Below are 23,583 nucleotides of genomic sequence, written 5' to 3' on the forward strand. Positions count from 1 at the left end.
TTCGGCATACAGCACGGTGTTTACACAAGCCGCTTTGTGCAAACGGCACGGGGAGCCGTTCTATTTTAGGGAATGGTAGGCGCTCGCGCGAAATCCAGCCGAGGGCCGGGCCGGCGTTGCCAACGGGCCTTTCTAAGGGGAGCGGTCTCGGGCCTCCCCTGTTAACTCTTGCCTGTCCGGGGAGGTGTTCTCCAGAGAGAGGCCGTTACACAGTGTTACTAACGTCATCATACGTTACCGTCCGGGTGGCAAGGACGCGAGGCAACTGACCCTCGTGGGCACCTGTGGACGCTCTCTCCTTCCGTCCTTACGTCACCCCCTGGGCGCGTCGGGCTGATGAGGAACGTGAAGCTAAAGTCAGGAGCTGGCGGCCCTCTGGCCGCTCCCCTGCAGGTGACGGAGTCCGAGCTGAAGGCTGGAGGTCTGTCTCTGGTGAGTCCAGAGCCTTCCGCCACCACACTGCCGCCAAGACTGTTGGCACGTGCCCTCTCCAGAGGATGTTGCTAAAACGAGTAAAAACAGGAATGTCGTTGGCTTGCCTTACGTGTACGGAGACGCTGTCTGCGCACCTTCCCTTCGCTAATGCGACCGAGGGTCAAACCGGAGTGAAGGGCCACCTGTCGTCCCTACCCTTCTCCCCACTACCTGCTCCACTCACAAAGAATTACAAAAGGTCTCCTACCGTGGGGATTTGGTAGGGGAGGAGCAGGTTAGAGCCGTCACGAAGGAGGAAAAGGCAGCAATGTTTTTACCACGTCGTTCATGAAATCTGGCCTTAAGACTATAGTTAAATATTCCTGATAAATCTGTACCACCAGATTTTTAAGCTTAAAAAGAACTTTAGATGGGGTACGAGAACTTACACTCCTCTAAATCCCTGTAACTCTAGAAAACTAGGAATTTACTTGCACCCCTAACACAGGGTTAATGCATCTCAGTGTGAAAAAGGATTAAATAACAGTGCCTGCTGATCTGGGAGCCTCTTCACATAGCAGAGGAGCCACAGAGAGAATTTAGTGCAGTCTCTGTTTCTTCATGATAAAAAACAAGACGGTGAGCAGGAATGCAGAGAACCGCGCTCCGTGCACGGGCTCTGCCGTTACATTCCTCCCTGTCCTTCCAGCAGGGACTCTGACGTTGTCTGCGGCAGCTGGCACGGTGCCTGCCTCTGTGGGCACTGTTGGGAGGCAACGCCTGTGATGGAAGTCCTCCTTGGGTTTGGGGGTTTCAGGATCCCTCCTCCTCCCCCGGAAACACTGCTGTATTTGTGTGCGTTGAAGAGTGGTGAGGCCGGACCTTTCTGTCTGCTTCCTGTCGCATCACACTGAATCTTGTATTCCTTCCTCCTTGCAGAATGAATTGGATAATGTCTCCACGCTTCTGGAAGAAGCCGAGAAGAAGGGTATTAAATTTGCCAAGGACGCAGCCAGTCTGGAATCTCAACTACAGGACACACAGGTATTCTGGGGGGTGAAGGCCCTTGGTCACAGCTCCGCCGGTTCTGTAATCTACAAGTCCGTGGAACAGGCCAGCCCCACAATTGCTTTCTTACCATCTCTGATTTTGTGCTCAACTTTTATTTGGAACCATCTTGCATCCTAACGGGCCTTGACGCTCAGGAAGTCTCTGAGGCTCAGTTATCTGGACGCAGAGCCCTCAGCGTCTGGCAGGCTTGTGGGCACCAGCGGGCACCGCCTGGAACATGGCTCACTGAGCAGCGGTCCTACTGCGCACACAAGTATAGCCGGCTGTTTTAAATAAGATTTTTTTTTTGTGGTTGAAATTACGTTACACTGACCTAATAGTCCATTTCGTAAAAAGGTAGGTTGAGGCCTTCTTATCGAAACATGTTAGGGATGTCTTCACGTCAGACAGAAGTTAGGATGACAACTTTGATATGAAAGTAACACAGCACTTTCTTCTTGGAGTTTTACATCTTTTTATTAAATGTGCTAACTTTATAAGAACGTTGATTTGCTAGATGCTGGGGATACAGGGGTAAACATCTCTTGGAGCTTACACTATGACAGGGCACATCCTGGTCAGTGAGACTGTGGGAGACCAGGGGCAGGTCACGGGAATCAGTCTGGCAGGAAGTTTGTAAAGGACAGACAGCTGACAGTTGCCTGATACTGGAGGTAAGCATAATGAGAAATGCCAAGTGCCTCAACTACGGGACAGAGGAGTGGGGAGAAAGGTCTGCCAGAAGTACGGAGATGCTGGAGACGGAGGCGTCTCGGGCCACTCAGCTCCTGGCCTGGGTGCCTGCGGTGAACGGCACTGCTGTTCCTCAAGGACAAGTTGAAAGCAGTATTTTGGGGGCGCCTGGGTGGTTCAGTTAAGTGCCTGACTCTTGATTTTGGCTCAGGTCGTGATCTTGCAGTTCATGAATTTGAGCCCCACGTAGGCACCTGCCTGAGATTCTCTCTCCCTCTGCCCACCCCCCTCCCCAGTCGCTCACTGTCTCTCTCAAAACAAATAAACATTTAAAACAAGATTTTTAAAAAGCAATATTTCTGTTAAGATCGTCTATAAAATTATCAGGCGTGTTTTTAAATCATTTGTTTCTTAAGATCACGGGGTAGTTGTGACCCACTGAGGCGCTGTGTTTTTTGTGCCGTGAGTTTGTTTTTAAGAAAGGTGTTTCTGTTCAGTGATCAATGTAACTCCGGTATCGACCTCTTGTGAAATAAACAGGAGCTTCTTCAGGAGGAGACGCGCCAAAAGCTGAACCTGAGCAGTCGCATCCGGCAGCTGGAGGAGGAGAAGAACGGCCTCCAGGAGCAGCAGGAAGAGGAAGAGGAGGCCAGGAAGAACCTGGAGAAACAAGTGCTGGCCCTGCAGTCTCAGGTGCGCGTGTGCCCGCGGACGCCGCGGGGGCCTGGACGTGTGCGCTTAGCGACTGACGTCCTCTCCGCTTGGGACAGTTAACTAGGTCGTACGAAACTAAGCCCCGTAAGCGTGTTCTCTGACCCAGCCAAGTGCCGGTACTCCGGTGAGGGTGTGGGAAGCCTCGACAGTGACCTCGGACTGGGTCCGCTGTGCAAGGACGCAGACCAGCCATCCTCTTAACGATGATGAGCTAAGACATCGTTACAGTCTGAGCCTCGTTTGCTCGCAGTCACGTATTGATTTATACGTCTTTTCTCCAAATACGGAAAACGAGCTTTCTCTGTTCCTCACCTGTAAAAGTCACTGGGGTTGTTTAACGCGGGTCTCTCTTCCCGTACAACCAGCTGACAGATACCAAGAAGAAAGTAGACGATGACTTAGGAACAATTGAAAGTTTGGAAGAAGCCAGAAAGAAGCTCCTGAAGGACGCGGAGGCGCTGGGCCAGCGCCTGGAGGAGAAGGCTTCGGCCTACGACAAGCTGGAGAAGACCAAAAACCGCCTGCAGCAGGAGCTCGACGACCTGACGGTGGACCTGGACCAACAGCGCCAGATCGCCTCCAACCTGGAGAAGAAGCAGAAGAAGTTCGACCAGGTGGGCCCTGCGTCCCTGCGTCCCAGGGCCAGTGCCACACGCTGCCGCCTCCCGGCAGACGCTCTTGCTGTCGTGGTTTAAAACAATCTTCGTGTTTATACGTATTTGTAGGTAATTGGAAAGGGAGAAAAGCAGAAAGAAACAGCACCCATGAACCACAGTAGGGGGCTCAGCAGGAAGTCAGACACACAGTGAATGAGAAGCGTGTTTGTCGCTTTCGCGTTGTTTCTAACGTGTCCCGACACCGTTCCGTGCAGCTGTTAGCAGAAGAGAAGAACATCTCTGCTCGCTATGCAGAGGAGCGAGACCGCGCGGAGGCAGAGGCCAGGGAGAAGGAAACCAAAGCCCTGTCCCTGGCGCGGGCCCTCGAGGAGGCCCTGGAGGCCAAGGAGGAGTACGAGAGGCAGAACAAGCAGCTTCGAGCGGACATGGAAGACCTGATGAGCTCCAAGGACGACGTGGGGAAGAACGTGAGTATCCCAGGGACCCGGCCCCCTGCGGGGGAGGATCTGGGAAGGCGTCTCCTGACAGCGCAGGAGCATGGCGGCGTCCTGGCCTGTGCACGGATGGGGACTGAGGTCTCCCGGGACGAGCTGTCGGACCCTGCGGTCTGTGCTCGGTTCTCGGTGCCTGAGCCACGAGTTCTCGTGGCGGCCCTGACCGATGGTGACGCTTGGTTTATTCCTGTCACCTTCACGTCCCCCCCCCCCCCCCCGCCCTACGTCCTGGCAGGAATGTCACTGTTCCCGAGTCACAGGGAGTTCCCAAGCACAGGTACCACGAGGTCCCCCCGGGCCAAGGACAGCGGCCCCTGTCCTTCCTGGCCCGGGCCTTCCCAGCTGAGACTCTTGGTTTTCCCTGAAGGCTTCAAGTGCTTTGGGGGCTCGTTGACAGTCTGGAAGTTTCTGTGATGCTGTCCTTTACTGCATACACGCTCTACAAGAGCCGGGGTGATGTTTATTTGTCCCACACCCCTCAGGTGTATGAGGTGTGGAGGATTGTGAGGCCGGGCTGGGGCCGGAAGCAGTGCGTTCTCCCCAGGAGGAGCCACTTAACCTCCTGATCTGTATCATCTGCCAGACAGTGTTGCACTTGCCCTGTCTCAGGAAGCTGCGACATAGGGGCTCTCTGGCCACATCATAAAGGAGGGAAGACTCTCCTCCCTTCCTGTTGGGTCTCCTACAGCCCGGTGCCCGGAGGGTCAGCCCCACGGACAAGAGGCTGCCTAGACTAGAAGTGGCCATGATGGCATAGTCGTACGTAGACGACTCCACAATGACTTTGTCTTTTTCTTTTCTTTTTTTTTTTTTTTTAATTAAGTAACCTTCTATGCCCAATGTGGGGCTCAAACTCACAACTCCACAATCAAGAGGTTCACGCTCCACCGACTAAGCCAGCCAGGCACCCAGCTTTCTCGTTCTTTTTAGTTTTCACTAGAATAATGGACATGTTCATTCCACAGACCTCACTTTGGTGCCTAAGCAGCAGCAGGGGCTGCGGGGCCTCCCCTGCCACGTCTCCTGCTGCCCCTGGGAGAGGCGGCGTGGCCACCTGAGAGGTGTCTCGGGGACGGATCAGAGGGGACGCGGGGCAGACGCGCTCCGCACCGAGAACTAGGTGGGGGTGTGTGGTGGCGAAGGTCCGGCCACTTCTCACGCGTCCCCCGCTCCACAGGCCTGACACGCCTAAGTAGTTACAAGTTCCCACGTACATCTGCAGCACAGGTGAGGTTTTCACAGCAAGACGGGATCTCCCACGGCACCTTTCATGCGCAGACAGCAGGCAGATGGCCAGTCCACAGACGGGCTCCTCGGACACCGTGCTCTGCTCATCGTTCTTTGGCTTTTAAATACGTCTCCACTTCAAGGTCACCGGAGAAGACCTTACTGATGATAGAGCACGAGTGATCCATCAGGAGCTCCGTGCTGCCGTCTGAATAGCGTGCTCCAAAACGGGGGACGGCAGGGCCGTAGCAGGAGCGGGGCCAGGAAGCTGGCCCAGGAGGGACCAGAGCGGCCTTCGTGCCCTGCGGGGGCCTGTAACCGATGAGAACACAGACCACTGTCCTTGTCCGTGCCTCTGCCAAGGCTCAGCCCTGTGCCGCTGCCTCCTGTGGTTTAGGTGCACGAACTTGAGAAGTCCAAACGGGCGCTAGAGCAGCAGGTGGAGGAGATGAGGACCCAGCTGGAGGAGCTGGAAGATGAACTTCAGGCCACGGAGGACGCCAAGCTTCGCCTAGAGGTCAACATGCAGGCCATGAAGGCCCAGTTTGAGAGGGACCTGCAGACCAGAGATGAACAGAACGAGGAGAAGAAGCGGCTGCTGGTTAAACAGGTAAGCGGAAGGACGCAGGGCCCCCGGGGACGAGCCTGTCTGGTCTCTGAGTCCGGTTGTGGGTCCTTATGCTGCTGGTTCGTGTCGGCCCACGTCAGCTGGAGCTAAATCCATTTATGTCCTCGTTTGATTAGCTTATTCTCTGAAATCTAATGTAATTATTTTTGGTTTCCTGTTTCTCAGACAACAGCACTGCTGTTGACAAACCAGGAGATTTACCGATGACTCAATAGGCCTCGTGTGGTGGGATGTCCGAGAACATGTGGTTGGGTGCAAATTCCGTGACTGTCAAAACGTGCGGGCGAAGGAAAGAACCCGGACACCCCTTGCAAGGGGAAGTTCGCCTGACATCCCTTGTTGGGAAAAGGAAAACCGGATGCTTACATTTTTTGGTTTTAAAAAGTTGCTGGGCATCCCTTGTTGGGAAAAGGAAAACCGGATGCTTACATTTTTTGGTTTTAAAAAGTTGCTGGGCATTTAGAATTTTGTATAGTTTTCCGAACATATGTAAAACTTCTAATTTTAAACGTTTAGTTTAAAATCTAATTGTGGATATTTTGACAGTCCCTTGGAGTTCGTGGTATCGGGTCTTGGATCTGGAATACATTGGTCTTACTTTGTTATTTTCACTGCACCAGCATTTAGCACACTAGTCACTTCTTGCCAGATAGTCACCTCCTACTTGGTGACTTCAAAGAGCATGTATTTTGCTCCCAGTTTCTGTGGGTCAGTAATTCTGAACCGACGGGGCCGGGTGCATCATCTGAAGGCCAGGCCTGGGCTCGGGGACCCACGTCCGAGCTGGCTCCCCTCGGGTATTGGGGCCTGAGACCTCGGCACCTGGCCGCCTGGGCGTCCCCGGATGAAACCACCCCAAGAAAATGTCTCCTGGCTTTCCACTATGTCATGCCACCTCGGCCGGGAGCTGGAGATTGGAGGGGAAGGGCTCTGCCTCCTGTGTGCCATCACGTGGCGGGGGGGGGGGGGGGGGGGGGGGGGGGAGTGGTGCGTACAGGGTTTTCGGCTTAAAGGCCTCTTTGAACAAACTGCAGCTCCTGGGCTTTTCTGTTATTAACGACGGCTGCTCCGGAGCAGAGAGCACCTACGATGACAGGCTGCCGATCCCCGGGTGGGGACACCTGGGTCTGGCCAGACATAACCCCGGTGCCTCCGTTAGGTGCGGGAGCTGGAGGCAGAGCTGGAGGACGAGCGGAAGCAGCGGGCGCTGGCGGTCGCGTCCAAGAAGAAACTGGAAATAGACCTGAAGGACCTGGAAGCTCAGACGGAGGCCGCGAACAAAGCCAGGGACGAGGTGGTCAAGCAGCTCCGCAAGCTTCAGGTGCGTGCGGCCAGCGGGCTCTGACGGAGCACGCGGTGGCCGGGTTGCGGGCCACAGAGGCGGCACGCGTGCATCTCGTGTCTGCGGGCCGCGCGTGGCCCCTCAGCAAGTCCGGGACACGGCCCCTGGAGACGCTGAGCTACGCGCGAGCCACCCAACAGGAAGGTGGTGCTCCCCTCCCTCCCACTGCCACGGGCTCTCGTCCTCTTTCCAATCGTGGCTTAGCACTTCGGCCGCTCGAGTGATGTGCCAGTTTTCACTGTCGCGGTGACCGATTTCCAGAATATCTCCCGCTATTGTGGGATAGAACGGACCCTCTCTCATAATAGGCCCTTTTCTGGGGGGCTCAACAGTTATGACAAGCTTGAGAAAATTTCCATTTCTCTGGCCGTGGTGATTCCACATCTTAAGAATGTCTTCTAGGGGCGCCAGATGGCTCAGGTCACGATCTCCGCAGTTCGCGGGATCGCGTGCCCCATGTCGGGCTCTGTGCGGATAACGTGGAATCTGCTTGGAATTCTGTCTCCCCCTCCCCCGCTCGCATGCACTCCTTCTCTCGCTCTCAAACTTAAGATGAATGTGTTCTAGCAAAATCTGAGAAGAAACACCTATGAGCAAAGAGCACAGCTGAAGTGGTATTTGTGACAGCAACAAAGGGAAACCGCCTAAATGTAAGTGGACTGCCAGCCATTTCCATGGTGGGGCCACGGATGCAAGGAAGGGGCTTAAGTCCATAAAGGAGGACGGAGCGCAGGCGGCTTCCTTCACGGCCACACACGCAGAAAGGTGTTCGTGGACAGACACAAACATAAAACATTGAAAAGGAAAAGCCAACTCTGGATAATAAGTTTAAAAGCAACTTAACTGCTTCCTTGTATTTTTTTTAAAAAGCCAGCACAAAGCTCTTATTCTGACGAGCTTATTACAAAGATTATTAAGCATATTACAGAGACTATACGTAACTGTGATTTTGTTTACATAACAGCTGTAGGGAGTTTTAATTCACAGACCATGCAACTTACCTGCTTATTTTCAGTGTATTTTAGTACATTCACAGGGTTCTACAAACATTACCTCTATGCAATTTTGGACATTTAAATCCCTCGAAAAGAAACCCTGCACCCCGCAGCGGTCACTGCACACGATCTGCCCTGTGTGGCGCTAATCGACCATTCGTCTGCTTTCTGTGTGTCGAGATTTGCGTATGCTGGACATTTCATATAAATGGAATCGTAAAATATGTGGCTTCTGTGCCTGGCTTCTTTCCCTTAGTGTGTTTTCAAGGTTCACCCGTAGCGTGGCATCCATTAGGACTTCATTCCTTTTTGTTACCATATAACGTTCCATTGTATGCACTGCCCACAGGTCATTAATCCAACAGTTGATGAATATTTGGGTTGACTTTTCGGACACTCTGAATACTGCTGCTATGAACATTCGTGAACATTTGTGTAGACGTGTGCTTTCAAGTTCTCTTCGGTAGATAGGTTGTTGTTAGGTTATGTGGGAATTCTGTGTAACTGCCTGCCCCGCCTCTCCACAGTGATGGTCCCATTTTACATTTCCTACCAGCTGTGTGTGGGGATTCGAGCTTTACTACGTCCTCACCAATATCTGCTATTCGTTTTTTATAGTCATCCCAGTGGGTATGAAGTGGTATTTCATTGTGGTTTTTGATGTGCATTTCCCTAATGACTAATGAACATCTTTTCACTTGTTTATTGGCCCTTATCTTATTTGGGAAAAATCTCTTAATCCTCTGCTCATCTTCCTAATTGAGTTGTCTTTAATAACTGAGTTTTGTAACATTTCTGTATATATTCTAGATGCTTCTCGTGAGATCTATGATTTCCAAGTATTCCATTCTCTATTCACTCAGTGTTGCTGTGTACAATACAAATTTTTTGTTTCTTGTGCTTTTGTCATCCGATCTATGCAACTACTGCTTATGCCCAGATCATAAAGACTTATTCCTATGTTTTCTCCTAAGAGTTTTACACTTTCAGATTTTTTTTTTAACCCGTTGAATTAGTTTTTGTTGGTTTTTTGTTTTTTTTAAGTTTGTTGTTTTCCACATGAGCGGAGAAGAGGGAGAGGGAGGGAGAGAATCCCAAGCAGGTTCCACACTTGAATGTGGGCTCAAACCCACAAACCATGAGATCGTGACCTGAGCCAAAGTCAAGAGTCAGATGCTTAACTGACTGAGCCAACCAGGCACCCCAGAAGACTCTTCCTTCCCCCATTGAATTATCTTGGCTCTTGGCACTCCCGTCAAAAATCTGGCCATAGATTTATGTGTTTATTTCCGGACTCAGCTCTCTTTCGTTGATCTATATATCTTTTCTTATGCCAGTGTGACAGTCTTGATTGCCGCGGCTTCGTAAGTTTTCAAATTGGGAAGCGTAACATCTCTCGCTTTGCTGTTCTTTCTCAAGACTGTTTAGCTTTTCTGGTTTCTTACAATTCTTTACAGATTTTATGATCAACTTAAACATTACACATTTTAAAACCTTACAGATCTTATGATCAAACCTGCAAGCGGCATGTGGGCCAGCTTGAATTTCGATAATTTGTTGACTGCGTAGATTGATCTGGAGAGGACTTACCATCCTAACAATACTGTCTTCCAGCGTATGTTCCAGTGTATGAACGTGATTATCTTTCCATTTATTTAGCATTTCTTTTTTCAGTGATGATCTTATTTTATAGTTTTGGTGTACGAGTCATATACTTTAGCTAAATTTATACCTAAGTACTTTTGAGAGAGAGAGCGTGCACACAATTGAGCAAGGGGCAGAGAGAGAGGGAGGGAAGCAGGACTCACCCAGGGCTCAAGCTCACCAGATGCGGGACTTGAACTCACAGACCGTGATCTTGTGACCTGAGCCAAAGTCAGATGCTTAACCAACTGAGCTACCCAGGCACCCTGTTTTTTTTGTTTTTGAGGCTTATACGTGTGATTGCTTTCCTGATTTTTGGAATGTTTATAGTATATGGAAATACAGTTGATTTTTGTATATTGATCTTGTAACATTGCTGAACTGGCTTCTTCTAATGGTTTTTTGGTGGATTCCTTAAGATGTTCAGTATACAAGATCACATCAGCAAATCAAGCTAGGTTTTTTGCTTCCTTTCCAGTCTGGACATCTTTTCTGGTTTTTGCCATGGCCTAACTGCTTTGACTAGAACTGTTACAGGGTTAGACAGAAGTGGCAAAGTCAGACTTCCTGCTTCATTGCTAATCATAGGGGAAAGGCACTCAGTCTTTTCACCATTCAGTATGTTAGCTGTTAGTTGTTCACTGATACCCTTTATCAGAGTTGAGGGACGTCTCCTTCTATTCATTTTACTGAGTTGTTTTTATAATGAAAGGGTGTTAGATTTTGTCACCTGCTTCTTCTGCATTTACTGAGATGATCCTACGGCTGTATTAATTGATTTGGGATATAATGGTGTATAATTCTTTTGGATTATACAAACTGATGGATCCAGTCTGCCACTATTTTGTTGATTTTTCCATCTATTTTCATAAGGGATATTGTTCTAAATGTTCTCTTGCGATACCTTTGTCACTGGCATGTACTTTATTTTTTGAGCTTGCACGTGCACACACCAGCGGGGGAGGGGCAAAGGGAGAAAGAAAAGAACCTCAAGCAGGCTCCATGCTGCTTGAGGAACCCAGTTTGGGGCTCGATCCCCCAAGGATCCCCATAGGATCATGACCTGAGCCGAAATCAAGAGTCGGACACAGCCGAATGAGGCCCCCCCCCCCAGGCGCCCCGCCGTATGCTTTCATATTTACAGTGACTGTACTTGGACTTTTATAATCCGGAAACAATATGTTTAAAATCTGAGAGCAGAAAGTCCTCTAAAACCTTCTTCCTACTTAATCTTAGGCTCAGATGAAGGATTACCAACGTGAATTAGAAGAAGCTCGTGCATCCCGGGATGAGATTTTTGCTCAATCCAAAGAGAGTGAAAAGAAACTCAAGAGTCTAGAAGCCGAAATCCTTCAATTGCAAGAGGTCTGTTTACTTACTTCCTCATCCATTTGTTCAAAAAATGTTTACCCTGTATATTCCTCTACCTGGCTAACGGCCAGGGGACTGGTTAGTCACTTTTGGAGCGACTTACCAGGCCATGCTCCATGTGTTATAAAAGGCAGTGGTGTTGATTTAGTGTTGGGAAGCATCGGGATGGTTGAACTCTTAAGTGTTCTACGACCGCCCTGGTTTACATAGAAGCACTATTCCTGTGGTACTTAAAAGGGAAGCTGCAGGTTTCATTGACTCCCCGAGTGATTCATCTTTTGATCACTTCTTTCATTTATCTGTTTTGGAAGTTCTCCTGAAGAGGGACTGATGGGGGCTTACGTGTACTATGGGGTCACGTCCGCGGTAGCCACACCTGACCATGCAGGTTTATTTTAACAGCTTTATGGAGATGTGAGTGACGTACAAAGGACTGCACACACACAATGTGTGTGTCCACACATCGCTGTGTGAACGGTGAGCACAAGTATTCCAACCTAGGAAAGGGAAGAGCCACTTGAGTTGAAATGTTGTTTTCCGTTAATACGAAAACACGCCCACACAAACACCTAGAAATGATGGATTTGTTGTCACCAAAGACCCTGAATGTAGAGCAGAGCTTGCAAGAAAGAAGGGTGTCGGGGATGGAGAAGGGACTAAAAACCAAGTGAGTCGACACTGAGCAGACCCCAAGGTCCCTGGGAGAGGCAGCTTTCGGTTTGGATCCCTCTTTGTTTTGTTTCCTTGATTTTTGCTCTGATCCTTACTTCCTTTGGGTTTTTCTTTTTCTGCTTTCTTGAGTCACACACGTTAATTTTCCATTTCTTCTCTTGTCCGGTTCTGCTCCTAGAACACTGCACATTCCCCTCCAAGTCCTGTCTTCACTGTGTCCTAAAAAATCTATGCTCTCGTCACCATTTAATTCCAATTTTTTCTCATTTCAATAATGGTTTCCTTCATTCCATGAGCAACTTAAAAGTGTGGTTTAAATTTCCGAATGTGTGGATTTTTGTTCTTGTTGATCTCTGTTTTCTTGCACTGTGGCTAGAGAATAGAGACCGGAGCAGCTGTAGGGTCTAGAACATGACCAGTCTTTAAAAATGCTCCACGTCTGCTTAAAAGAACACCTGCTCCTCCGTGAAGCAAATGTTCAAGATCTGTGTGGTTCATCGTGGAGCTGACGGGGACACGCTCAGGGGAGGGGGCTCTGGGAGCCTGCCTCCCGGAGGCCCCCAGGGCACGAGCTGCGTACCCAAGCACACTCCCAGCCTTTTCAGAAAGTGTTTATTTCAGACTTTAGATAAGGGAGAAGAGACCCCCTGGAAAGCTAGCCCTGCCCTTCTGTTTCTTTTTCCTTCCCTCAGGCTCCTCCCCTTTCTCCCACGGGTTCTCCCAGTGGGTGTCCACGGCACGCCCGGCCAGTGGGCAAAGGACGGAGCACCAGAGGCCAGATGGCAGAGCTGATGCTCGGTGTTTGTTGATCTGAGGCCCTGGGGTCGGGCCCAGAGTATCGTGGCTGCTGCCCTCCCAGCTGGGCTCGCTCCACCCCACGGGTCAGGACGGCATGTGCCGGAACCCGGGCCTTTCGCCTACGTCCCGTGCGCTGACGTAAGAGGCGAACACACATGCCAAGCACACGGGCGAACTCTTTATGCGGCCCTGCTCCACGGGCATCTTTAAAGCTGTGCTTTTGCCAAATACGGCATTTTCAGGAAGCGCCAGCTGGTGGCAAGAGGCCCAGATGGGGAGAGTCAGAACCCCGAGTTTCTGCCGCCGACCAGTCTTGGCACCTGGCGAATCGCGTCATCCGTTAGGCCTCCGTTTCCTCACCTGTGCAGTAAGGGAAACGGCGCGGTTCTCAAATCCTGAGAACAGGATTTTAGTCTTGACCCACGTGGGCTAAGAAACGCACCCTGGCTGCCTCCTGTGGCGAACCCTCTTCCGAAGAAATTTGTGGAAAAGCTGCACCAGGCAGTTCTTCCTCCAGAGGACGGGCCCGGCCCGCGGTTCACAGAGAGCCGCCCGCACCGCCTCAGAGCCTGACTCCCGCCTCCTTCGGGAGCCAGGCCCTGCTTACTGCACAAGCCTGAGGGCTCACCCTCGCCCACACTCCCCACGGGCGCTGTGGTCCTCACTTCCCTGCACAACTACCGCGTTTCCTGGGACCTTGGTGTTCACCGGTCAGTCCCGTGGACCTGACCTCCAAACTGCACTACTGTGTACGTGACAGGTCCTTCAAGACCGTGAGCCGGTATAGTTGCGGGCTTGCAGGAGGTCTGTGCCGCGTTTAGGATTAAGAAACACCCGCTTTCTAGGGAGGGTGGGAACAGAGCTGCCTCTTCCGTTGGAAATGGCGGGAGTCCCCTCTGGGGACAGTTGTGCGGAAGGACGTGGACAGTAGCACGTCACCCGGCTTGTCTTCAGCCAGGCTGTGGCTTAATCTCTCAGGCCCGGCAGCAGCAAGGGGGCCGGAGCCAGGGTGGCCGCGGCCGGCAGGCTTCACGGTTGAGGAACCCGTTACCCGGAGCTTAAATCCCACTCCGACCTTCCTTAGGAACTCGCCTCCTCTGAGCGAGCCCGCCGCCACGCCGAGCAGGAGAGGGACGAGCTGGCCGACGAGATCGCCAACAGCGCCTCTGGCAAGTGAGTCTCCTGGCAGCGGGCGGGAAGGATGGGCTAGAAACCGGCGACGGTGCCACCCTCCCCGCTCAGGCGCCTGCAGCCCATCCCCCCGGGGCCCACCTGTCACCCGGGAAGGCCGGGTCGTCTGGCACCTAGAAGTCCGTGGTTGACTTGCTCATCCGCTCGGAGCCTGCACGGACGGGCACAAGTTGCTGAGCGTCCAGACGGCCTTGGCGCCGGTCGGCCGCACAACCCAGGCGGGCCCCACCCCCTCACCGGCCATTCCCACCGCAGGCGCGAAGGAGGCACAGTTGGAGCTATAGCCCGATTGGCGCAGGCCGTGCGGCCCGGCCGCGCAGGTCTCCACGCCCAGACTCGCGAGGTTTGGCAAGCAGATGCCTTAAGACTTTGAACGCGTTTCTCGTGAAGTCCTAGTTTTTTCCAGTTAAGACTCTTTCTCCGTTTAATTACCGCCCTGAGGATTCATCACGGTCCTCTTCTAGCACAGTCCGGGGTAGAGGGTGCCAGGATCACTTTGGAGGTGGACCCGGGCCGTGGAGGACAGAGGGAGGTGCGGCAGGGAGAAGGGACGGGGCCCGGGCTGGGGTGGCGGGTTCGGAAGCGTCCCCGCCGGGGCTTGTGGACAGACTGGGGGACGGGGATGGGTGCGGGGGAGAGAGGAGAGCCCAGAAAGCTCCAGCGGCGGGGAGGTGAGCTCCCCGGGGTCGTGCCGCGGCCCCTGCTCTGAGCGCTGTCCCCTCCCCGCCCGGCCAGGTCTGCGCTGCTGGATGAGAAGCGGCGTCTGGAGGCGCGGATCGCGCAGCTGGAGGAGGAGCTGGAAGAGGAGCAGAGCAACACGGAGCTGCTCAACGACCGCTTCCGCAAGACCACGCTGCAGGTGGCCCGCGCCGCGGCCCGGCGCCCGGGAAGGGCTGCACTGTCCCCGTGGCGCGAGCGACTAAACCCGGCTCTCCTCTCCAGGTGGACACGCTGAACGCAGAGCTGGCGGCCGAGCGCAGCGCCGCCCAGAAGAGTGACAACGCGCGCCAGCAGCTGGAGCGGCAGAACAAGGAGCTCAAGGCCAAGCTGCAGGAACTGGAGGGCACCGTCAAGTCCAAGTTCAAGGCCACCATCTCGGCCCTGGAAGCCAAGATCGGGCAGCTGGAGGAGCAGCTGGAGCAGGAAGCCAAGTAAGAGGGTGCGGCCGCCCTCACCCCCAGACCTCCCTGCGTCTCCACTGCAGGCCGGGTCCGGGCCGAGCCCGGGAGTCGCAGCCCAGACCGCCACACGCCCCTGGCCCTCTGGTGGCACGGGGACACCTGTCACCCGAGTGGGAGACAGAAGGTGGTGTCGGCCCGTGCTGGTGACTTCCTGGTGCCAGAGGAACCCCGGGCTTCCCGCTGTCCAGACTCCACTGCATCTGGATAAAAGGGCTTGTTGGCGGCTGCCGTAATTAACATGACTTGCCCTTTCCAGCTAGCTCCCTGGCTGTCCATTTTTGCATCACATTTGTGAAGGAACAAAAGAATATTCTCTGTTCTCAGAGCAGTTCTCCATGTGGCCTATCAGGGCCTGTGTGGGCCCGTCTAGAAGCCTGCTGATTAGCTTGGCTCCAACAAGAGTCACTGTTAGAGCCGCACTAGCCCCTAGGGTCTTGGTAGGCAGTCCGTCAATTTTAAATTGAAACGGTCAGTTAATAAATTGGGTCTTGGTTTAGTTTGGTTTTCAGGCTAAAAAGTTAGGTAATTAGAGTAACCAAAGTTTTGCCCTCAAAAACTCTGAATTCAGTTTATGGGACAGGTAGCTTTGCCCTTGAGATCATCACTGAATAAAGCGACCAACAGCTGTGTGTCAAGCCCCGACACATGCACGTTTTCTGCCTGGCGCCGTTAGGATACCTGAGAGGGAACCCATACTTTAAGCAGAGGGGAAACAAAGGTTTCCGGGCCACAGCAATTACACCATCATTCTGGTCAGAGGTCCTGGAAAAAGTCTAGCTTGTGTCCTCTCCCGGACAAAAAGGACCTTAAAAACGCTCTCCTCGTTCAGCTGTCGTTTCTAGAGCTGCGAACACTAACGCGTTGGTCACTTGAACAGGGAACGGGCAGCCGCCAACAAGCTAGTCCGCCGCACGGAGAAGAAGCTGAAGGAGATCTTCATGCAGGTGGAAGACGAGCGTCGCCACGCAGATCAGTACAAAGAACAGGTAAGGGAAGAAGGCGGGCCCGGCGTTACCGACCGACTGGCGAGGGTAAGAAAGCGTCACAAACGTGTGCCATCCTCCCCCTGAAGGCCCAGAGCAGCTCCTGGGCACTGGCTGGACTCAGGGTGGACACGGACAGAAGAAACGTGCCGTGTGCGGGACCTGCGGGGTCTTCTCACGTGCACCCAGGCACCTCTGTCTCCGCATCGAGGGGAAGCGCTAACGGGACCGGTTGCCGCGGCCACGTCCGCTCGGTCTGCTGCCTGGGGAGCCCTGCTCTCCCTCTGGCTCCCTCTGCCGTGATGAGACTTGTCACCGCAGACACGGGGAGGGAAGGCGGGCTCCACTCAGGCTCTCCCTCCATCCCCCACCTTCAGGACCTAGCAACACCCAGGGCAGTTCCGGGAGGGGGAGACCCGCGAGGCACTGGCGCGTGTCTGCGTCACAGAGTTCCAGTGTCCGCTCGCCGGACGGCTCTGCACTTGAATCCAAACATACCCTCCGAGACACCCGCATTGAACGGACTGTAGAAACTGCCACCTGCTAGGGCTGGAGACCGTCCACATCGTTGGCTCTCGTACTCTGCAGGAAGAGGGATTCCTCCTCGTGATCCCACGGGGCACTCCCGTGAAGACCCTAAACTGTCGTTTCTGCGGAAAACTCAAGGGGGGGGGGGGTAGGATCTTACATGTTTTAAGTCTCCTTTAGTATATGGTTTGCTTGGTAGACACTGGCTTTGCTGAGAGCGGCAGGCTGACCAAGAGGCTCAGCCCATCCCCCGTGTGCGTGTGTGTGTGTGTGTGTGTGTACACGGACGTACATGTGTGCGCTCACGTGGCTCTCGGGGTGGTGAGCTGTGCTAAATGCTCAGGATGTGGCCGTGCTGACTCTGATCTCCCCGGTGTGGTCCGACTTGGTCCCGTGACCTCCCCAAGATGGAGAAGGCCAACGCCAGGATGAAGCAGCTGAAACGGCAGCTGGAGGAAGCGGAAGAGGAAGCCACGCGTGCCAACGCGTCTCGGCGTAAACTCCAGCGGGAACTGGATGATGCCACGGAGGCCAACGAGGGCCTGAGCCGCGAGGTCAGCACTCTCAAGAACCGGCTGAGGTGAGCGACCCCAGGGGCTTCCGGGACAGGCGCTGGGTGTCGGAGAGTCCGTGGCGGGAGCCTGGCCGGCAGCCGCGTCTGTGGGCCTAGCGCCTGGGCCGGAGGCCCCCTTAGGTTCACGTGCGGTTACTCGTTCTCGCTCCCGAACCACTTGGCATTCACCCCCTCGGGATTCCCGGCCTTCGGCGGTCCTCCGCCCCTGACTAGCGGACGACACAAATCCCCAGCACGAAGCTGGAGGGCCAGGCCAGGTGCCCGTCCTTGTCCGGGCATCCGCAGCAAGGGGGCCCCGGTGCCATCGCCCTCCTCCCCACACGGACTCTGACCCGCCCGCCCCAGAGCCTACCTCTCTCCCTCAGAACGCGCCAGCACGGGCGTCAGCAAACAGGCCGTGCGCTGCTTTGTGCACAGCAAGCTAAGAACGTTTTTACGTACAAAGGGTTCTAAAAAAAGCCAAAACAAGAACGTGCACCTGAGACCTTCCCGGCCCCCAGAGCCTAATTAAAACACGGACTGTCTGGCCGCTGTAAAAATGCTGCTGCTTGGTCAGCAGGTAGGACCTTGCCTCTGTCCGTCTTCCTTCCCGTCTCTGTCACAGCAGCTGGCTCGGGCGTCCCAGACCGGGGCCCTCCCGCTGGGTGCACCCCGTGCTGGCGGGGGTGCAGGAGAGGCGGCCGCAGAGCCTTTCCCGACCCCGCCCGCCCACCCCACATGGCGTCCTGAGGAAGGGCGCCCGGTTCGAGTCCGGAGATGGCGGAACGACCGCACGGCCCCGTCGTCTGCTCTGTGTCCTCTCCAGGCGGGGCGGCCCCATCAGCTTCTCCTCCAGCCGGTCTGGCCGGCGTCAGCTGCACATCGAAGGGGCCTCGCTGGAGCTGTCGGACGACGACACGGAGAGTAAGACCAGCGACGTCAACGAGACGCAGCCGCCCCAGTCCGAGTAGAGCCCCAGGAAGCCAGCGGAGGCGGTACAGAGGGACAGTGGGAACTCGGCCGGCGCCAGCCTGCCTCGGGGCCTCCCACACGTTGAGGAAGCTGGCGAGCTCTGGGATTCCTTCCTGAAAGATCAACTGTGTCTTAAGGCTTTCCGGCCTCCACATACCGTATCCTGCTTCAGATTTAAGTACAGTTGCTCCCCTTTTTATATATATACGTACACAAAACCTACACCTATTAAACAGACTGTCTCATCCTTGCATCTATTTTCCATATATCCACCAAGAGACCATTTTATAATCCATGTTAAGAAGAGAAATCGTTTTCCAGACCAACTCCAGACCCTCGTTGCCAGTCGCTGGGTTATCGGGGTCGGGGGGGCAGCCCTCCCCTTCCCCCCCCTCCCCCCCGGGGCTGCCCAGTCGCTCTGCATGCTCTCTGTCGACAGACAGGTAATTTAGTTCTGTGTTCATGTGGCCCCTGACTCCTCAGCCACATCCAGTCTCTTAGAACATTGTGGAACGTAAGCTGCACTCGTATCTCCTTGTATTTCCTCCGAATAACGATCGACACTATTTCAGTGAGCAAACTGTGAAGGGGGCTTCGGAAAGACCAGGAGGGTGGGTCGCGTTGGGGGGGAAGCGCCATCCGTTCGGGGTCACCATGAGTTGGCGATGTCGCCACATCTCTCCCTGTGATCGGTCCCCGGCCAGGGCCGGTCTGTGCGGCTGCGGGTGGCGGGCCCACGCGGACCCTGAGCCCCCCACCCCCAGGCCCTGCCCGTGCACTCACTAGTCCTGGTCCAGGCGCAGGTATAGCCCCGCGCAGAGGGTGGCGCAAAGCACCCCCCCCTCCCGCCCCCACCCTCCCAGCCAGGCTCGCATGCCGACCTTTGCAAATTCAGCCGCTGCTTTGAGCCCAAAATGGAAACAGTAGTTTTGTGTCCCAGACTCACTCCAAGTTTGTCGAGGAGGTTTTACCGAACCTCGGGAACCGATGCCATCTGCCTGAATGTTGACATGCCCGTGGACGCGAATCTTTTTTCATTTCTCCTCCTCCCTTCCCCCCGGACAGTGTTACAGTGAACATTTAGCATTCTGTTTTTGGTTGATAGTTAAGCAAACTGACATTACAGAAAGTGCCTTAGACACTACAGTACTAAGACAACGTTAAATACATTATTTGCCTCTGTAACAACTTACTGTATAAGTTCTGACTTTGCTTCATATCATGTACCTCTCTAGTCAAAGTGGTATTATAAACATTCAGTGACAATGAATCAGTGTTAATTATAAATCCTTGATCCTCTGCAACGTGCTTGAAAACACCAACCTTTTGGGTTAAAAGCTTTAACATCTGTTAGGAAGAATTTGTCATGTGGGTTCGGAACCTTTGGTTTCCCCCCCTTTACGAATTGTACTGGCTGTTGACCACCAGACACCTGACTGCAAAGAATCTTTTTTCTTGTATTCCCATATTTCTAGACAATGATTTTTGTAAGACAATAAATTTATTCATTATAGATATTTACGCCTGCTCTGTTTACTTGGAGGAAACAGCACCCGTTGAGAATAAACAGACCTCAATAAACGACAATAATCGTGTAAACGTGGCATCTGTTTTCATCTTCTGTTCTCAACGTCCCACCTGGGCTCTGACTGGAGGCTGTGAACTCCAGACTCTGAACGCGGCCGGCCAGGCCCGCCGCTTCCGAGGGCGCTGTGCTCCCAGAAGCTGAGGGGTGACGGACTGGCTCTCTGGGCAAGGCTTGGCTAGGAGTCCGGCTCACACAGTGGCCCCAGCGTGTGGACGCATGGCGGGGGGAAAGGGCCGCTGGGGCTGGAGACCCAACGGTTAGTGGAAAAGGGGGCACTTCAGGGCTGCGAGATGAAGCCTTCAGGAGGGTTTCGGGCACCAACCAGTGCTCATTACCGGATTCCGTGTTTCAAGCCGTTTCAGACTATGGCTTCGGGCAGGACGTCCGCACATGCTTTGGGTAGAGGCGCCCGGGTGGTTCGGTGAAGCGTCCAACTTCGGCTCGGGTCACGATCTCCCAGCTTGTGGGTTCGAGCCCCACTTCGGGATCTGTGTTGACAGCTCGGAGCCCGCTTTAGATTCTGCATCTCCTGCTCGCTCTGCCCTCCCCAAATCCTGCTCACGCTCTCAAAAATAAAAAAACAAAAACGGGGGGTGGGGGGGGGCACCTGGGTAGCTGAAGTCGGTTAAGCGTCCAACTTCAGCTCAGGTCGTGATCTTGCAGTTTGCAGGTTTGAGCCCCGCGTGGGCTCTGTGCTGACAGCTCAGAGCCTGGAGCCTGCTTCGGATTCTGTGCCTCCCCTCTCTGCTGCTCCCCTGCTCACGCGCTCGCTCTCTCTCTCAAAAATAAACGTTAAAAAAATGTTTCTTAAAATGCTTTGGGGAGGATTCAGGGGTGAGATCCAAGGGCAGCCTCCCTAGTGTGGGCCAATGAGGAGAGGCTGAAATGAAACACGAGGGAACACACAACCCCCCAGAGAATGTGGATTTTTTTTTTCTATTCCGTGACAGTCTCCGGTCAGGCCGGTTCTGGTTGGCCAGGCTGCCTGGCTGTGGTGGGAATGTAATAAAAAAAAAAAAAAAAGGCAAAAGCGCTCCCTCTGTCCTGTGTCACTACCACACAAGAGGAGGAGTGCAGTACCATGTTTCACGCGTGTCCTCACCCTCACGTTCAACATCCCACCAGGCGTCTGTGGACTTGGAGCTTTTCGCAAAAAGCAGGAACCCTTGCCTGGTGGCCGGCTTGACTGGTGTTACGTCGACAGCGGTAACGGTGTTTCCCACACCGCTCGGCCGTCCCGCGCCAGCACAATCAGGGGACACATCACCTGCGTGGACCGGTCCCATTCCAGATTCCACAAAGATGTTCCCCAGAAGGAACCTCTCCTAACTAGCCACCGCTTTGTAGTCCAAGGAGAGGCAGCCCAAGGAAGAGGGTGTGCAGGAGCGGGGCTCCGAGCGGGTCAGAGACTCAAGCCAGCCAGCTGCCACCCAGCAGGGGCCTGGCACATCGTGCGGAAGATTTCAGGCCGGACGAGGTTTAGACGCAGTCGGGCTCTGCTGGGGTTTTATCTGCGAGCTGTCATGCAGAACACCGCAGGCGCTTCCTTTTTTAATGCAGATGGCCCAGAGATTATTTTAATTTGCTTTAGTGGGGATAACAGACCTGTCCCTAGCTTGGCTGGCTTGACAGTATACTTTTTTTAATGTTTTCATTTTATTTTTGAGACAGAGAAAGACAGAGCATGAGCAGGGGAGGGGCAGAGAGAGAGAGGGACACACAGAATCCGAAGCTGGTTCCACGCCCTGAGCTGTCAACACAGAGCCGGACGCGGGGATCGAACTCACAGACCACGAGATCATGACCGGAGCTGAAATCGGACGCGTTACCGACTGAGCTGCCCAGGAGCCCCGAGAGTATACTTCTGAAACCCCGCCATCAGAGAGACCAGCCCTGTCACATTTCCGTACCGCCACCGATCTTCCCCATCCCTGGAAACCCCAACATCGATGAAGTATGGGCCAGAGCACCAAACTTGCTCCCAGCCGGCCCTCCCTATGGCTCTGGGTCTGACCGACCCGTGGCCCCTTCCTCCTGAAGCCAGTGTGGTCAGGACACAGAGGCGGCTGTTGTCAAGGCTGGGGAAGAAAAGTGCCCACAGTTGTCACACTCCAGGAAACACCACACCCTGTCAGGTGGAACTTGACCACCTCAAAAAAAGAAGAAAAAAAAAGAAAGAACCCATAGTGGAACAGGCCGTGGGCTGGAAAGTTTAGAAAGTGAGACGGTGGCTTCTCTCCCCTGGTTCCAGGACAGGGCGTGAAGCCTGCAGCTGAGACCAGAGCCAAGTCCCAACCCGCGGAGGCTTCCAGTCACTCTGGGAGGGATACGTCTGCACCGACAGCTTTCCCACATCCCAAGCGTTGGCTAAAACGCCGTGTCCCGTGCCAGCTGGGAGGACCAGCCGAGGACCCTGCACACCCGGCTGCCATTGGGGAATCTAGCAAATCGCGTGAAAGGGTCTCATGCAATTCTTGCCAGAAATCAAACGCAAAACTCTCTAACAAGGATGCGGAACCAGAAATTCGCATGAGTAAGTCAGGGAGGTCTGTTTGTTTTTTGAGTAGCCTAATGGCTCCCTCCCTGCTGCCCGGATGTCATGAAACCTTATTTAATGACGTCACGTGACACAATCAAGACCGTGAAACACTGGCTCTGACAGAGCCCTCCCTCGAAGTGCTGTGCTGCACAGATTCTGAGATGCCCATGTTCTCACATATGGGCATCATCTCCCACGATCGCCATCAACAAGGGGCAACTGTGACCTTGTCATCGCCAGGCTCCTCCTGGTCAGGTCGGGAAAGCCCGACATCAGACCTTGCAGAGTAAGTATCAGCAACTTAGAAGAAACTTCTGGAGCCGAGAGCAAAATAAAGCTCTTCAGTAGTGCCGAACGTCACCAACGCCCACCATGGCCCAGAGGACGACGCTGTTTGGGGAAACACAACAGAACTCTGGGCGGTGACAGTTCAGAGCGCCGGAACCACAGTGCAAAATTTCAAGAAAACCTCTTCTGTTTTACTTTTTATTTACGAACCGTGATACGGAAACGTGCCTAACATGGTCAGAAAGAGCTCTTTCAATAAATATAAAAAGTCTAAACGAGCATTTCCCTTGGCGCAGTTTTCTTAACGGGTCACAAAATAAAGGTGTATCTTACAGGTGTGCTGGGTTTGAGATTCTAGGAGATTCTGGGGAGCCTGAGGGGTATGTGTATTTTTAACTTGCCCAACAGGGATGGCCAGTCGGCCGGCAGAGGTCAGGGAGCCCCTGCTTTGTGCTCCCGGCCCGAATTCTCAGCACAGAGGTCTCCGGGCCAACTTGGACCAGGAAAGAAAATGTTTCGTCACTTCCATTTTGAAAAATGAATTTGGGCAACTTCACAGGAAACTGTAGAACACACAAACTATTTGCATCTTTTTCTTTTCTTTTTTTTTTTTTTAAATAAAGCTGCAGACAACATGCTCATCCGTGTCCATTTCCCAGTGGCTACTCCCATCCCCGTGTGTTAGCACGTCCGCACGCCCACATCTCAACGGCCCCGTGGTATCCTGTTCGGCTACAGAGTCCTCGTGACCATCCCCGGCCATCAGACATTCACGTTAATGCCGCTGAGACTGTTTTATTCGTCCTTACTGCTATGGGCGATTTTCCCAAAAGGAGAAAGAGAAGAGTTTTCCTAGCAGATCACACTGCTACACTGATCAAAAGCTTACAGAGAGTAACTTAGTGACACCAGTAATGCAAAAGTGTACCTATTCTCCTAAATCCTAGGTGACAACGGAACTTGATTTTTTTTCCTCCCTGGCTAAAGCAATCACTATCTTTGGAGACAAAAAAAACGTGTTTCTTAACTCCACCGACTACCTACAGGGAGCAATGGGGCTCTGAACTCATTCAGACCTCACTCTCCTGACCGTGAATCCAA

At 53.5% G+C, this 23,583-nt stretch overlaps 2 protein-coding genes across 10 annotated transcripts in view; one reads left to right on the forward strand and one right to left on the reverse strand.

The window, feature by feature from the left end:
- MYH10 (myosin heavy chain 10) overlaps window positions 1-18,318 on the forward strand; it is a 123,704-nt gene extending 105,386 nt beyond the window's left edge. For both annotated transcript variants that reach the window (XM_047089742.1, XM_047089743.1), the window contains exons 28-40: window positions 1,354-1,458; window positions 2,698-2,850; window positions 3,237-3,485; window positions 3,743-3,955; window positions 5,607-5,819; window positions 6,997-7,158; window positions 11,055-11,183; window positions 13,744-13,832; window positions 14,586-14,709; window positions 14,793-15,001; window positions 15,909-16,017; window positions 16,950-17,122; window positions 17,922-18,318. In XM_047089742.1, the coding sequence (XP_046945698.1) occupies window positions 1,354-1,458; window positions 2,698-2,850; window positions 3,237-3,485; window positions 3,743-3,955; window positions 5,607-5,819; window positions 6,997-7,158; window positions 11,055-11,183; window positions 13,744-13,832; window positions 14,586-14,709; window positions 14,793-15,001; window positions 15,909-16,017; window positions 16,950-17,122; window positions 17,922-18,066 (2,073 nt within the window). In that variant the 3' untranslated portion in view covers window positions 18,067-18,318. The remainder of the gene's footprint in view (window positions 1-1,353; window positions 1,459-2,697; window positions 2,851-3,236; window positions 3,486-3,742; window positions 3,956-5,606; window positions 5,820-6,996; window positions 7,159-11,054; window positions 11,184-13,743; window positions 13,833-14,585; window positions 14,710-14,792; window positions 15,002-15,908; window positions 16,018-16,949; window positions 17,123-17,921) is intronic.
- NDEL1 (nudE neurodevelopment protein 1 like 1) overlaps window positions 1-23,583 on the reverse strand; it is an 80,535-nt gene that overhangs the window by 4,625 nt on the left and 52,327 nt on the right. For 4 of the 8 annotated variants that reach the window (XM_047089746.1, XM_047089745.1, XM_047089744.1 and 1 more), the window contains one exon: window positions 239-503. In XM_047089746.1, the coding sequence (XP_046945702.1) occupies window positions 308-503 (196 nt within the window). In that variant the 3' untranslated portion in view covers window positions 239-307. Of the gene's footprint in view, window positions 1-238; window positions 504-883; window positions 1,381-12,456; window positions 17,998-23,583 lie in introns of those variants that run through there. The other 4 variants (XM_047089755.1, XM_047089754.1, XM_047089751.1 and 1 more) reach the window with 4 other exon arrangements.

This window comes from Lynx rufus, unplaced genomic scaffold (genome assembly GCF_022079265.1).
Source record: "Lynx rufus isolate CCGP_SWC_20201006 ecotype Redwood Valley unplaced genomic scaffold, mLynRuf1.p SCAF_28, whole genome shotgun sequence".
Lineage (NCBI taxonomy): Eukaryota > Metazoa > Chordata > Mammalia > Carnivora > Felidae > Lynx > Lynx rufus.